At 36.7% G+C, this 15,022-nt stretch overlaps 3 protein-coding genes across 8 annotated transcripts in view; all 3 read right to left on the minus strand.

Annotated features, from left to right (window-relative positions):
• LOC105459111 overlaps window positions 1–673 on the minus strand; it is a 16,965-nt gene extending 16,292 nt beyond the window's left edge. Inside the window, 1 exon segment of the mRNA XM_011704840.1 lies at window positions 627–673. The gene's annotated coding sequence lies outside the window, so the exon portion shown is untranslated.
• A 3,757-nt stretch (window positions 674–4,430) lies between these two features.
• On the minus strand, window positions 4,431–6,801 carry LOC105459112 (growth hormone-inducible transmembrane protein-like). 2 transcript variants are annotated; one of them, XM_011704842.1, is made up of 5 exons: window positions 6,687–6,801; window positions 6,212–6,506; window positions 5,907–6,018; window positions 5,086–5,700; window positions 4,431–4,650 (listed from the first exon to the last, which is right to left on the minus strand). In XM_011704842.1, the coding sequence occupies exons 2-5, from the start codon at window positions 6,432–6,434 to the stop codon at window positions 4,566–4,568; spliced, it is 1,035 nt and encodes a 344-aa protein (XP_011703144.1). In that variant the 5' UTR covers window positions 6,435–6,506; window positions 6,687–6,801; the 3' UTR covers window positions 4,431–4,565. The 2 variants fall into 2 exon arrangements, with proteins under 2 accessions (XP_011703144.1, XP_011703145.1); XM_011704843.1 differs by lacking the exon at window positions 6,687–6,801 and adding an exon at window positions 6,574–6,664.
• A 1,013-nt stretch (window positions 6,802–7,814) lies between these two features.
• The window catches only part of LOC105459113 (TBC1 domain family member 25), an 8,263-nt gene continuing 1,055 nt past the window's right edge, over window positions 7,815–15,022 (minus strand). For 2 of the 5 annotated variants that reach the window (XM_011704845.1, XM_011704844.1), the window contains exons 2-10: window positions 14,335–14,534; window positions 13,294–13,403; window positions 12,584–12,679; window positions 12,317–12,482; window positions 11,283–11,982; window positions 10,711–11,095; window positions 10,121–10,435; window positions 9,598–10,014; window positions 7,815–9,214 (exon numbers count right to left, since the gene is read on the minus strand). In XM_011704845.1, coding sequence (XP_011703147.1) covers window positions 8,701–9,214; window positions 9,598–10,014; window positions 10,121–10,435; window positions 10,711–11,095; window positions 11,283–11,982; window positions 12,317–12,482; window positions 12,584–12,679; window positions 13,294–13,403; window positions 14,335–14,376 — 2,745 coding nt within the window. In that variant the 5' untranslated portion in view covers window positions 14,377–14,534 and the 3' untranslated portion in view covers window positions 7,815–8,700. Of the gene's footprint in view, window positions 9,215–9,597; window positions 10,015–10,120; window positions 10,436–10,710; window positions 11,096–11,282; window positions 11,983–12,316; window positions 12,483–12,583; window positions 12,680–13,293; window positions 13,404–14,334; window positions 14,535–14,897; window positions 14,992–15,022 lie in introns of those variants that run through there. The other 3 variants (XM_011704846.1, XM_011704847.1, XM_011704848.1) reach the window with 3 other exon arrangements.

Here is a 15,022-nt window from a genome sequence, read left to right on the forward strand (position 1 = left end):
AGGCTGCGCGTACATAAAATGAATACAGAAATAACAATAGCGTCGAGATATAACATGTAAAATAATGTCGCTATACTCTATCATTCTAAAACTCTGAAACGCCGCTCTACCGGTCGCGCAAACGTTCTGAATTTCGAACCTTTGCCTTGGCGACTATGGACATCAGATGTACTGTGCTTTATATGATTAACGCGAAATAACAGATTCCTGGTTAGAAATTCTAATCGCGGCACCGCCAGTAACACAAATCAAAGCAAAGGCCAATGGTCGCTGATGTTCAGCTCGAGCCACGGTCCGTTTCTGTATATAGAGCATATTAGCGTTTGTGTCATACCTACTCTGCTAGTGCACGGTGTTTAGACCGCACTCGGTTTTCGGTGCAGAGAGAGAAAGGGAAAGAGAGAGAGAAGAGGGGAGAGGAGAGAGAGAGAGAGAGAGAGGGTGCTCAGAAACGAAGATCCTTCGCGAGAAATCCGAGAAGTTGCAATCGAGCCAAGTTGGTATGGTCACGAGAACAAGCAGCGGAATCACGAATCGATTGATATGAGACACGCTCAAACTCTCTCTAGATCCCCGATCACCGGCATTCAGTAAGGCTACCGAGGGAAGAAGAGAATGGGACTCACCGTCCGCCATGTTGAAACCGTGCGCAAGGGTGCTCGCGTCCAGCCCCGCGGTTTATCGACTCGCGACCGACACCCTCGTTTCACCACCTCCCCATTTCCCTCTCTCCTTCCCGCCCTCTCTCGCCCCCCTGTTTTGTTCACCAACCCTCGCTTTCGCCTCAGGGATGGTTTCGCACATTCAAGCACCCTAAAACTTCGCGTCCTCTCATCACTTGGTTTTTATTATATCTGATTTTATGAAAGTGACTCCGAGCAAACTTTGATTAATTAAATCAGTATTTGACTTATTAGGTGTACAATTGCAGTACCTTGTTAACACGGATACAATATTTTGTTGTTCAACGGTTGTAAGAAAAAAATAATTAAATTAAGAATAATGAATTATACATATAATTATAAATTTTGCTGTACAATTTTACCGGTTGAACTAATCGCTTATTAAACTAATCTGAGTTTAATTGAAATTGCTCTAAATCTAAATATACATGTTATACTTTTGTTAAATACCTTAATACGTGTGAGTTTGCACATATATGTATATTTGGAATATATTTAGAACATGAGCTTTCTGTCATATCATATGTATGTTTATGACACCGAAAAAGTATATGTTTCTTAATTGTTTACGCTAGTTTCAGTTGCTTACCATTGACACTATTCACATAGTAGTATCAAAAATACATCTACGTTTAATATAGTAATTGATCTGTATTTATTCTTCAACACCTCATTATTTATATTTATTATTTAATTTTCGTATTATCAATCTAAATATCTATTACAATAAAGTGCACAAGTAACAAATTTGACAATTCACGATTCGTAAAGAAATTAATTCTTTGATCTCGTATAATTGTTCTGCTATTAAGAGATGTTTTGTGGACAAAATTTCAAGTATATAAATTATATTTAAATATTAATTATTATGTGTATAGACCAAATTTTTTCTTCCTGATTTTCAAAACTTTTTTATAATATAATTTGTTCTATTTCTTTATCAACAGAAATTTTTTATTTTACAAAGAGAAAAATATGCGTGCGTGCGTGTGTATGTGTGTGTGTGTGTATGTGTGGTGTGTACACAAATTGTGGATCATGTTGTTGCCCCCTAAAATTAAAACGGCACTGTCGTTTGCGTAGCGTCATCTTTGTCTCGCACGTGCGCGACAACTCTTAGATAGCCTCGAGCTTCGAAGCAGCCTCTTTTAGTCACCCTCATCTTGTTTTCCAATCCCTCGAGTATTCTTTCGCGATGCGCCCTTCCGTGTATGCAGAATCGAGAAATGTATTATAGGTGACTTGTCAAAAAAGAACCTTATAATTTTTGTTTTAATTGTAAGAAATTTCATATAGGGCGAACGAATATAATTGTATTCTTATCGGTTCTATTAATGCGACAATTCTCTCTGAAAATTTTTTCTCAAAACTCTACGTCAAATTTCTCGAAAGAGATTTGCAGCGAAATATTTCCTAGAAAATTCCAGAAATTTCTCTACATTATATATATGTATTTAAGACTACTTATTGTTAGTTTTCATGCGAATTCGTACCTTCAATTTCTTGGAATCTGCTTTACAATAAAATTTGCTTTGTAATTTATAGAGAGATGCTTAGTAATTTATGAGGAAGAAATTACTAATTTATTCACGAGAAATTTTTCCATTTCGGTTTTGATTATAAAATGTCAGTTTGAGAGCTTTTATTAGCCTAAATTGATGATCTCGGTGATGGCGGTGTCTTTTACTTGACGTCGACAATCACGCGTTGATCGATCGATTCGCTATGCCGTGTCGTATCGTGTCACGTTGCGCGGCGCGCCGTTCCTTCTGTCTGGATGAAAGAGCGTCGCCGACGCGTGTCGCGAATTTTGTACGCGCGACGCAAAGTCGCTCCTTAATTCAAGATGCACGCAAGAAAGCTCTGCGCGTTCCGCTTTAGAGACTTTGGCTTGAAGAACATCGTGATCGACTACGAGAAGTACGCATGCATGTGAACGTGAACGATAGAAACGTATGTATGTTACTGTCAATCGACCGTATTATACACATATACATACATACGTATGCACATCCATACATATATATATATATATATATATATATATACCTATATATACACAAGAAATTTTCAAATTAATCGAAAAAAAGAAATCTACGGATAAAAAAGAAAAATAGTCTATGAAAGTGAAACAAGTTAAAGCTATATTAAAACGATTATTATTTAAATGATTGAGGCAGTGTAATGAGAGCTCGAAAAGAGGAAAAATTTTGAAAAAATTATTTGTCTTATGATCCTCTGCTAGATGAATTACTTGGTATCTTGAATGTCGTTCTTTCACGCTGCTAAAAAAGCTTAATTGATGTTATTGAGAAATTAATATATTGTTTCAATTATCCAACAGTTTCTATTAACTCATATTCAAACTAGCATTTTGATTAACTTGTTATAATTATACATACTTGCGCCTACGCAAGGATTAACGAGAACATAAATGAGAAGTAAATGAGAAGGGACTTTTCGTGGATTCGCGAATTTTATTCTCCTCGTCGAGTCTTGGAATGACAACCTGCGCGGCGCAGCGTACTTAAGTATTATCGATGCAATAAAATCCGATATATAGAATCGCGCCATACCCATAAGCATGATTTACTTACATTTTCGAATCGTCAAGTCACCAATGCAGCTTTCGTCTCGCAAGACGCAGGAGGCTCCCCCGCGTCAACGTGTCTCTCGGCCTCTTTGCTGCTCCGGTTCTCCGATGTTCTTCAACAGCGTTGCTTAACTGCAGATACTCGTATTCGTCCAATTCGTCGCCGCTGTCACCGCCGCCGCGCGCCGCGCCGTTGCAAAGTGCACTCGATTTACAACACTCGGGAATGTGCTCGTCACGCAAGTGAGGATACGGAGTCAAATACTACGCTACAACTTAGCTCACAAAAATACAAAAGGAAGCGCAGCAGTGAGTCTTGGAGCGCGCGAGAGGAAACTGCGAGGAGTGCGAGGCCACGGTGTCGGCGTTCAATGTCCCTCTCTTTTTCTCTCTTTCTCTCTCCCTTTCAATTCGATTCAACCTCTCTCTCTCTCTCTTTCGTTTTAACCAACGTCTCCTCGTTCCTCTCTCTCATTCGCCGCGCATCGGTATCACCCTTCGCGACAACGGAACATACGCAGGCGCAAACCCCTCCTCACCACGAGGGTTGATTCGATCTGTCCTTTTCTCTGCTTCGCGCACATAATTTTGCTACGAGAGTACTTTTCAACCAATTTTCGATCCGCGGGTAGTCGATCTTGATTTAAGACAACAGGAATCGATGGCCGACACCTTGCTGCGCTAATTATCGCACTTATAATTTCGCTTTTCGCCATATACATGAATTAATGACAAGAATGCCGGCAATGCAATGCAAAAATTTCATATTTAAACAACGCAACTTTTTTTTATATATCGAGTTATCTTTGTACAACTCAACTACACATCATGTCTAGCGTTAATTACAAAAATACTTGTCCACACATTTTAATGAAAACTGACAGTTAGAAATGTCTGTATATTCTTCAGCGAGAGAAAATTCAAGAATAATACAATAAAGTTTCAGTATTTCAAATATTTGAATAATGCGTGGCAGTTTTTGGCAAAGCACAAAGTTCCAACAGTCACTTATAATATTACGTAGTAATATACATATAATGTAACTTTTCATATTGCGTGTGTGTGCGCGCGCGTGCGTGCGTGCGCGCACGCGCGCGCATTAAGTACACACACAATACGAAATTATATTTTATATATACGCACAAGTACAGAAGCATATTGAAATGTTTAACTTTATTCACTTAAAACTGTACAATTTATTCTTATTAATTAAAATTGTGTAATAAATGTATAATTTATAAGTTACTTTGATCCTGGTATTACTTCATTAGTTATTACGTTCTGCTCCTTTATTTACGTCTGTTACCACCACCAGCCAGTATGCTTAGAACTCGCACGAAGATATTCACTGTATCCAAATAAATTGCGATTGCACTGCAAGAATAAAAAATTCATTAACCCTATATTGAGATAATTTGGAAGTACAACAAAAGAAATTATTTTGTGACAGTATGTCCACATTTTATCTAAATCATTGTGTACGTATGCACGCGTAAATGTTAATAACCTATTATAAGGAAATGGGAAATTGGATTATGTAATATTTTTTACTATTTTAAAGATTTCTTCGTTCAAAAAAATTATTATGCTGAAAAAAAAAAATAAATAAACTGAGTTTCTTTAAATTGTACAATTTACATATAATTTTGAAAGAAAGAAATACTTGAAATTGTAAAAATATTACATTATCCAATTTTCTTATAATACATTATTAACATTTTTCTATAAAAGAAATCAATTCTTTTTATTTGACAACAGTCCCTCTCCCACTCCATCCTATTCAAAAAACTATACTCTTCGATTACTCACTTATTAATCGGATCGTATGGCCTATCAATGTTGTACATCGGGTAAGTCTCTGCCCGTTTAATGGTCTTCTGTGTGTCGTAGAGTAGTAATCCGGAAAACAGTAGAAGGCCGCCGTAAAGAGCTACAGAATAAAGTCCAGATCCAAGAACGGTCGTAGGTGGAAGGAACATAGAACCGAGCGAACTGGCAAACACTACGCCTAAACCAATAGCGAGTGGACCGCCCATTGCCAGAAACTTATCGCTGGGCGCACAAACGGCAATCGCTGACAAACCACCGACTATTCCAGCGGTGTACCAAGCCGCTCGGAGAACCAACGTTCCACCCAAGAGAGTCAACGGTGCTAAAACAGCACCCACGACGCCAGTGTGTACTAGCCAAGCTATATGTTTGCTATTGAATCCTTCCTTGTATGGAAGTCCCTGTACAATCATGCCACTGCCAATCATCGCAGCCAATGATACACCTAAAGCAACCCATCCCTGACGCATCACCATATTCATTAGAGCAGGAGAACGCAGACACATAGCTGCGGACGCTGCGCTGGCCGCAATAGATGCACCAAAATACATGTAAGTAGATTTCACTCTATCTCTGACATACTGAGGCCATAAACTGCATGGGGGGGAAAAAAAATAATTCTAGATTTCTATCTTTAGTTGTGCTAAGTTAAATTCAAAGTTAAAATTTGTGATACAAATGAATTGCATACTGCTTTTATATTAATAGTAATTCTCTGAATTGTAAACAGTAAAATGCATACACATTTGGAAGTTGTATCAAAGTGATTAAGAAATTTTCGAGAAAAAGTAGTTGCTTACTGTGCATGGTCTATAGTACCCGTTCGTGAAGAAAGACCTAATCCATAATAGCAAAGACAACCTAATCCCATTACCGCTCCTCCAGCGACTGCTGCTTTCCCAACGTTAATTGCTGCAAAACAACACAGACATCACAGTCACACAGATGAAAACAAACAAATCTGTATAAATGTTATCCTCTCTTCATCGCTCCCTATAAAGGAGCGTAATACACACGTCTTGCCGCCAATATATTACGTATATAAACGGGGTACAATCAACAAAATCTTAAACGAAATCTCATCTTATAAAAATATTCGACTTACCTGTTTCACCAGCTGGAGCCGTCGCTTGTTCCGCCACGGTGGCTCTCCTCCTCGCGGTCCTGGTGTAAGAGCTGCGCCCATCACTGGCGAATAACCTCGCGATCTGACCCTTGGAGAATTGTGGCGTTGTCCGGACGACCGGAGCCCGCACGAGCGACGTCAGGCCCGACGTCCCCGGCGAGACCCGCGAGACCGAAGCCCGGCAGATCCTCGCTGCCAACATTCCGCTCTTTTAATCTTCGCTAACCTCGCTTCTTCGCGATTGTTCGCACACAACGTTTCCTGCGACACAAGTCTGCGCAGATCAAATAGATTAATAGAGGCACATTACCATAACGTCGGATTTTCATTTTTCTCTTTACATGGAAATATTTCACGATGAAATTTTGAAGACTCGAACTGAAGGATGGAGGGATTGTTTGTTATATGGAAGAAATGTCGTGAAAATTTCTCGTCATCTACTGAATTTACTCACATGATGCAATAACGATGCGATTGTTTCACGGCGCACACCTCACAGCAGTCACAGCCTGTCCTGAACACAACCAACTACAGACAAGTCCACCAAGTCAAACGCGACTGATTGACGATTGTGAGCCGAACGCGTAATGCACATGCGCAAGCGCGATCACGTGATCGAAAATCACGAAAACGAGCAACGATGGCACGCGCGCTATTTCTCGATTCGATACCTGCAATGTGTCAAGTGGAAGAATAATTAAAAAAAATAATGCGTACGTATATATACATACTTATGCCTTGTAGGACTTGTAGGTAAAAATAAAACAAAACAAAAATAGAAACGAAGCGTATTTTTAATATCGAAATAAACTATGAAATTTATAATAATTATAATACGAATCTTTATCACGTTTGGATGATCAATTGTCATCAGTTCAGTCCTTCGCTTACTTTCATCTTATGACTATAAACCTTTAACAAATTTATTGATTATTATCTAAGGAAAGTTGCAATTTTTCGTTAAATAATTTAATTTAAAAAATTTTTGTAAAGTTTATCCATGTTTGAATAACTGCAGTATACTGCTTGTTGCATATCTAAATTGCCACTGCAAATTGAATTTAATTTGTTTTACATTGCTTTTACAAGTGGGAAAATATTATTTATGCACTAGCCTTTTAATTTTCTATCATTACAGATGGTATTAGTGTTATACTTACATGTATTATACTTATGTTTTTTATATTACAAATAAGATAATTCTTTACAAAGTATATACACTTTGTAAAGAAAATTCATAAACAATTTTTTAAAAAGAAAACAAATGTAACTAAAAAAAAATAAACTTTAAATTCGATTACGAACTACTACACGTCCTAGGTATTATATCATCAATTAATAAAAACAAATTTACCTTTACGAGATATATCTTCAGCAATTTAACGTTGGTTAAACGATGTAGATATCCAAATTTAAGCACATTTAATTATACGACAGACAAAAATATATTATGTATACGCTTGTTAGAAGATGCCAGAGAATCTCTCTCTCTCTCTCTCTCTCTCTCTCTCTCTCTCTTATCTTAGAATATCCTTGCAATTTAGAAAGCGGATCTAGATTCAAATGATAAATAGAAAGTTCATTATCAGCGATAAAATTAAATGCACTTTATTGTCGTTTCCCAAACATACTGTTTGAAAACAAAGTAAGACTCAGCTGTTAGGATAAGTATAGATGTTTTACTTTACAAATTTAACACATTCGAAAACGACACAGTCGTCGCCTGAATGCGTTAAGTCAAGGACTTAATTCTATCTCGAGGTACAGCGAAAGAGGATTCATCGACGCGTGCGGATGATAGGGTGCATTATGTCGCGGTGGAATGATAATGTGCGTGAGCGAATGTGGCTATGCATGTCGTTCGCGAATTAACTAAAGCGCTTCCGATCGTTGTATCCCGAACTCTCCCAATCAAATCCATTCATCTTAACTGCTAATAAGTACGGCCTAAATAGTGCTGTCTCTGACCAACCGTCTTTCCTTCTTCATTTGACTTAACTATAAAGATTGTTCTTACAAAAAAAAAAAGAACTTTCTATTATAATTGTACGTTGCATTGTATTGCTTTCGCGTTATCGGTCGCTTATTCGTTGTCACGTTCGAATTTAGGTATTTTTAATGTTTTACAACGGATGATCCTTATTCAATTATTTAAGAATAAAGTCTTATCTGTATATGTGAAAAAGAAAAGGGGAATATAAAGGAAAAAATGGTTAATCAGAAACACACCCCTCACGCGAACAGTGCAAACGATACCACAGCGTGTCATAAAAGTCCCACATATGATGTTGTGAGTGGAAGAGCACCGTGAAATTACTTTGAGTCCTCTTAAGCTTCCGAATCTCACAAGTCGGCAACATAATTTTCGTGATATGTGCCGTTTGAATTCTGTTCATTGCGAAAGAAATAATTCAGAAATAATTCAGATTATAACTTGACGTTTTTTAAAACAGTTGACTGGAAAAGAATTACACGTTTACACTTGAATCTGGCTTGCTGGCGGAAGTCGAACCGGTCGAGGAGGAGGACGAAGCGATGGAATGTCTTCTGAGATACCCGGCAAATAGTTGACGTGCCTGATTAAGTACACGGATCACATTGTGGCGGCGAACCATCTTGTCGAAATGCATCGCCATTTCGTTATAATCCATTTGATTGCGCATAACAAAATCCCGATGTTGCAACAGAAGAGTGACGCACAGGAACATTAGAAAGGGATTACCGCCGCCGAATTCGTGCGGTGGCGGCAACGAGTTTTCGCCCAGTTGGTCTTCGCTCGTTCCCGCGGGTATGAGATTAGTCAGCTCTGTCACTTCTTCGCATTGCTCTTGTTGTTGTTGTTGCAGTTGTTGTTGTTGTTGTTGTTGTTGTTGTTGCTGTTGTTGCTGCTGCAGCTGCTGCTGTTGCTTTGTCGGACTCTCTGGTACAGGTGGATTCTGATGCCAACTTTCGGTTTCTTCGCTGTCTGACGCCGACTCAGATCTGAAAGATAAATAAAGCCCTTTGATAAAAAAAATGTAGAGAAACATTCTTCTTTTTATATTTGGGGTCCGACATTGATTTCTTTGAAATTTAATAATGCCGATAAAGTTTTGCATATTTGATTGAAATATAAATTAAAATGTAAAGATACATATAAATATAAAATAAATAATGATATTTTCCAACGATACTTTGAAGGCGCTACATAAGAAAAGTGAAGGAGAGATGTAAAAGTTTTACCAGAAAGTAAAATTAAATAGACTTTTTTAAATTTAGGTTTCCAAGCAACTAGTATAAACTTTTAGCAGAAATTTTATTTTATAAATTTTACTTATTAAAATTTTCAAATCTATAAATGTTTGCAAATGAAAATACGCATGTACCTAGTGGTACGTTTGAGCAACCTGATCGGCGTGACGGATTTCACACCATTTTGATCTTCCAAAATTTCACCATCGTATTCCAATTCCGCCTGTTCGTCCGGAGTCGCGGGGTGATGCTTCTGTTGTAACGTGTGTAAAGGATTTTCCCATACAAACACGTCTGCCGCTGGACTACATCTCGCCAATTCCGTCTCCGTCTCGCTCTCCGGTAAATCACTTTCTCTTTTTGAGAGCACGCAATCGCATTGCAACTCACTAGGTGGCGAAGGCCCAAACACTTGTCGATCCAACGATTCCAATTCCAATCTTAATTCTCTAGTCATTGAGGTGGTCATTGGGAAAAAATCCGTGGGATCGTCTGGCGAGCTCGGTTCGTCTCTCAACACTCTGATGACGCCGCTTTCGCTCGAGACACGTCTGCGATGACAGAATACAATATAATATTATTGAATCGTCTAATATCTACAGTTTGCATAAATATCTTAATTCAGAAGAAATATTTTCTATATGAAAAAGTAATTACCTGAGCTCAGGTTCGGCGTCGCTTGGCGTGACTTTACTACGATTGAGACTAGTAAAGTTCAAGAACTCATTCAAATTCTTGACCACTCGCGCACATTTCTTTTCACCAGAGCTGTCATTCTGTTCGCTATTTTTAGTCTGCTCTTTACTGGGGACAGACAGTTTCTCTTTCAGTTCTAGAAGATTTGCGCGTTTCGATTTAACAGGAAGAGAATCCGTACTTAGGCACTTTTCTGTCGACTCGTTATTTCTTCTGTTTTTTGTGTTGGTTAAATCATTCTCTGAATCGGAGAATGCTTCATACGGTGAATTGGATCTGAAAATAAACATTTGATTAAGTTTTTGAATTAAAGTTACTGTTTAATAGATAAATTTTAATTTACAGTGCAAAAAAAGAAGTAGTACACAAGTAAAATATTAAGCATTACTTTGTTTGTCTAATAATATTTTTCATTTATATACCAATTTTTTTTTTGTACATCTTCCATGAATTTGTAATTCTAAATTTCGCATTTTATCCGAAATGGCCAAGTTTTACAAAATAGTTTCAAGTGCGAGCAATTAGCAATTATGCAAACAAGAAAAAGAAACCTTTTCGTTTCTCCGTTAACCTCAGTAGATGATTGCAGAGTCGATTCCTCGGTGCTGAAGGCTTTTCGTCTAACAGCGGCGATACTGGCCGAAGAACTTTGTCGTCTAATAGCGCAAACCTTGGTATACGCGTTCTCGCGGATATGCTTCACGTTCGGACTCGGCGGCGGCGACGCTGGCGGAAAAGGCACCTCGGCAAGACTCAGTTCGCCGATCGGTGGTGACGCTGGTAGAGCCGCCCACAAAACCTCGAGCATCCTAAGCGCGTCGTCCAGCGCAAACTCGCGTTTCATTTCTAGCAACAGCCAACGATAGCAAAAGAGTAGATCATCCGCTTGATGCGACTTCAAATACGCATAAAAATCGGGATCATAATGTTGAAGACCTGCCGAAAATAGGAAATATGCCGATTTAGTGCCGATATAAAGAGATGCCAATATTGTATTATAGAGAAGATATATTAAGAGAGACGGGAATGTAGCTATTAAAGAGTAGGTATTGCGTGAACAAGACTTACAAAGGGAAATAAGCAAACCGTGATAAATTGCGAGAGAAAGTTTAAAAGTAATTACCTTCTGCGAGATGAGCAAATTTGGTAGTCATGGCGATGCCATCGAGCATGAAATTATCCTTCAATCTTCTCATGAGGGCGCAAAGGCAGATGTAGGCTTGCGCTTCATCCCGCATCGTGACGAGAAGGGGCGAAGCCAAGTCGCTCATACCCTGGCAGTAACTTACACTCGGATGATTTAAGGCATACGTCGTCAAAATGTTGAAAAGACTCGCTGTGTTTTGATTGTCGTCCGAACCACCGTAAAACTTGTGATGCCTGTCCGTTCTGAGGACGTCCTTCCTCACCATACCAGTGACGTAGCCAAGATCGCCGACGTTCTGTCCCTTTTGCACTAGTACTCGCCACCGTTCGCGCAGATTCTGATATTCCTGCGCTTTTTTCTTCATGTAATCCATTCGTTCGCGACCCGACATCCCCTCTGGATACACATTTAAAATATGTTTCCAAACTACCTTGCGCAAACTAGGCTCGATCCCGCCAAAATAAATGACTGCCCTTAATTCCTTGGAATGTACCACTTGTCCGATCGGATCCAGAAATCGACGAAACTCAGCGTCCGTCAGAGGTGGTCTTGGAGGCTGAACATTCTGCTGATGAGACGATTCGTCGCCCAAGTTGCCCAATGCACGTTGCACCATATTCAGCGTCCTTTCCATCTGTGACGAAATATTAAACGCGAAATTGGATACACCTGATAACTGTAATAATAATAATAATAATAATAAAAAATAAAAAATAAAATAATAAAATAATTAAGTACAATAAAAGTAGCAAAAAATAACAAAATTAATAATTTAAGAAACACGGAGAACAAATAAAAATTAAATGAAATATTGAGATAATTTTAATTACCAAAAAGAGTACGCGACTTTCAATTGAATTCGAGGACGATGCATTGAGGGATTTTTTTAAGGAAATTTTTCACATTTTGTTCTTTTTAACATTTCTGCAGAAATGTTGGGCATTTGTGAAGCTTTCAATGCTATCAGTGTGTATACTATTGTCAGAGTGAAGGCACGCGACGGCACTTACTTTATTCATTATAAGCCCGGGCAACTTGGGCGTCCTGTAAGGAAACCCAGTCTCCTGCTGACGTGTCAAAACTTCCTGCGCATTTTGCTCCCAGTAGCACTCACAGTCTCCAGTTTCACCGAACGGTTTCAAGTTCACCTGCAGATATAGGTATGGCTCCGACGCACTGAAAGATGACGATTAAATTAAAGCGCTTATATTTATCAGAGCTTAAATGTATTTATTATATGTTTTATTAGGGTTGGAATTAATTAATCAGTTGGTCACCTGATAAACGCGGCATCCAAGTCCCAGTCTGAGAGTAGGAAGAGATACGTCTCCGATCCATAATCATCAATCGCTCGATACGAAACGGTGAATTCCCTAAGCACGCAAGCAATTTTTACAGCTAGATTTCGATTTAATATTTGGCATTCTTCGCGATAAATTCAAAAATATTCGTCTCGAGTAATTTTTTGCGATATTTTATATTGCTATGTGATGATTTAACTGATGAAAAGCACGTGTATCAATCTAATCATATCGTTACAGAGATAAAAAGAGAGGAAAGAATTATTAAAATTAGAATATGCGTTAGATTATGCATTTACAAATTAATTTACATATTAATGAAAATTGTATCTCTTTCAAGCTAAAGATTTTTTTAATTTATCTAATAAATATAACATATTATATTTAACTTTCTAAGTGTAGCACGATTGCGCTATTTACTTTTCACACCAAGAAACGCCGACGAGCATTCAGCTTCTATTCCGAAATTTTCAAAGTTTGGTTCAATTTATTATGGAAGTGAACAAAAAGATGTATACATAATAAATTTTTTTTACCTTAATACTTTTCGGTACTTTTTGACAAAAAACGAGAGAAGCGCGCATTGCTTGGCATTTTTCGCATAAATTTTTAATCGTCGACAATCAAACAGATAAATTATATTAGCAGATTTTATTAATATTATTATTATTATTAATATACCTTACCCTTTTATGTCAAAAGCCTTTATAAGAATACTTTGCAGCACTTCTATTGATGTTATCTGAGGATCCACGCTGAACTTGCGATATTCAGGTTGATGTCTAGTTTCGCATTTCTGAGGAATAACAGAATTCTATTGTGTTACAGGTTCTGTTCTTAAACTCTACATTTAAAGTAGACATTGTAAAGGAAATTGTAGAGAAAATTATATTTACAGAACTATAAAACATGATGTATAAGTAGTATGAGTAATAGCATAATAAATTTATCATACTAGTTGTAATATTACAACAATTTTATATAATATAGCTGCGTTAAATTAAATACAAGTTATACAATGATAGTGATTTTGCGTGCGACAACATTAAACAGCAGAGGTTGCCTAAGGTTATTTTGAGGTGAAAACCCCAATATCAGAATGTCAAGGCTATAATGGTTTCTAAATAAGAAATATTTAAAATTAACTAATCTAATTGTCCGACAGTGTCACACATTCAAACATAGTAAACATTGCAAGATGCTCTCAATTAACAATCTTATTCTTGCTATTGATATAATTTTGCATCACTATTGTAATTATTTGTTTATTTTATTGCACTTATTATTAATTGACAAATATATCGAACATGTCAATAATAATTACAGCAGAATAAAAACCATGAGTATGAGTATTGAAATGCGATATATGTCAAAGCTATCACATAAAGAGTTTTATAAATAATTGACATTTATTGTTGTGTGACGAATCAAATTTGAGCATGTGTATTTCAAGCAATTTGATTAGTTAGCTTCAAATATTTTTCATTTAAAAATCATAAGTTTTTTTAATATTAGGATTTTCATCTCAAAACAATCTTTGAGAAATTTGTTATGTTGTCATACGAACAAAGTTGGTATAGTTATCATTGTGTAATTTGCCATTTTATATATTTTTATATTCAATAAAATACATATAAACTCTATGTAATAAAAATCTTTTATCGTATAGAGTTTATTTTATCATAAAATTTTATTAAAATAAAAATGTATTTAATTGATATATGTACCTTAACTTTTACACGTACAGCCTCTCTAGGACAACCAAACATATTGCCACTTTTATATTGGTCCTTTTTCAAATATGTATAGTATTTCAGGTTGAGTCTTCAGCTATCATGATCCTTGCGCATATTGCTGCCAGTCCTTGATGCATTGATATCATCAATTTTAGATGTTCATCAAACACTTAATCACAATAGTGAAACAGCTAAAAAATTGATAGCTCAAAATAGTATACTATCGTAATTAACTCTGATAAGACTGAAAATTAACAAGCCAAAGAATATTTTCTTTTGTCTAATAACAAATAGAGCGCATATATTAAGCAACATTAACACTGTAAAACTTTAATAAAAAAATTATGATATATTACCATCAATCATTATTAAATTATTACAATAAAATATTAATGTTTAAGATGGATATTTAAAACAATTCGTTAATCAAGATTGGAAATTTAAGTTTCAAATGTCGTAGTGATTATCTATATGTAAAGTTACATTTCTTGTAATATAAATGGATTCATCTGAATCATCAAAATGTTGGTAACAATTAAAACTGAAATAATAACCTTATTCTTTATCGAGATATCCCCTTGTCTCTTGGCTCATATCAACACAATAGTAACACCATAATTAAAATGTTTGTTATTTATTCCTCACTTTAATTCCAAGATCGGAAGAGCACACGTCTGAA

The sequence above is a fragment of the Wasmannia auropunctata genome, unplaced genomic scaffold, assembly GCF_000956235.1.
Source record: "Wasmannia auropunctata unplaced genomic scaffold, wasmannia.A_1.0 LD334208.1, whole genome shotgun sequence".
Classification (NCBI taxonomy): Eukaryota; Metazoa; Arthropoda; class Insecta; order Hymenoptera; family Formicidae; genus Wasmannia; species Wasmannia auropunctata.

Bases quoted from the DNA above. Each gene is read 5' to 3' on its own strand.
- LOC105459112 (XM_011704842.1), bottom strand. From the start codon at position 6,434: ATGTTGGCAGCGAGGATCTGCCGGGCTTCGGTCTCGCGGGTCTCGCCG. The intron at 6,019-6,211 runs GTAAGTCGAATA...GTTGTTTTGCAG, and splicing joins GGCTCCAGCTGGTGAAACAG to CAATTAACGTTGGGAAAGCA. The intron at 4,651-5,085 runs GTGAGTAATCGA...TTATTCTTGCAG, and splicing joins CCATACGATCCGATTAATAA to TGCAATCGCAATTTATTTGG.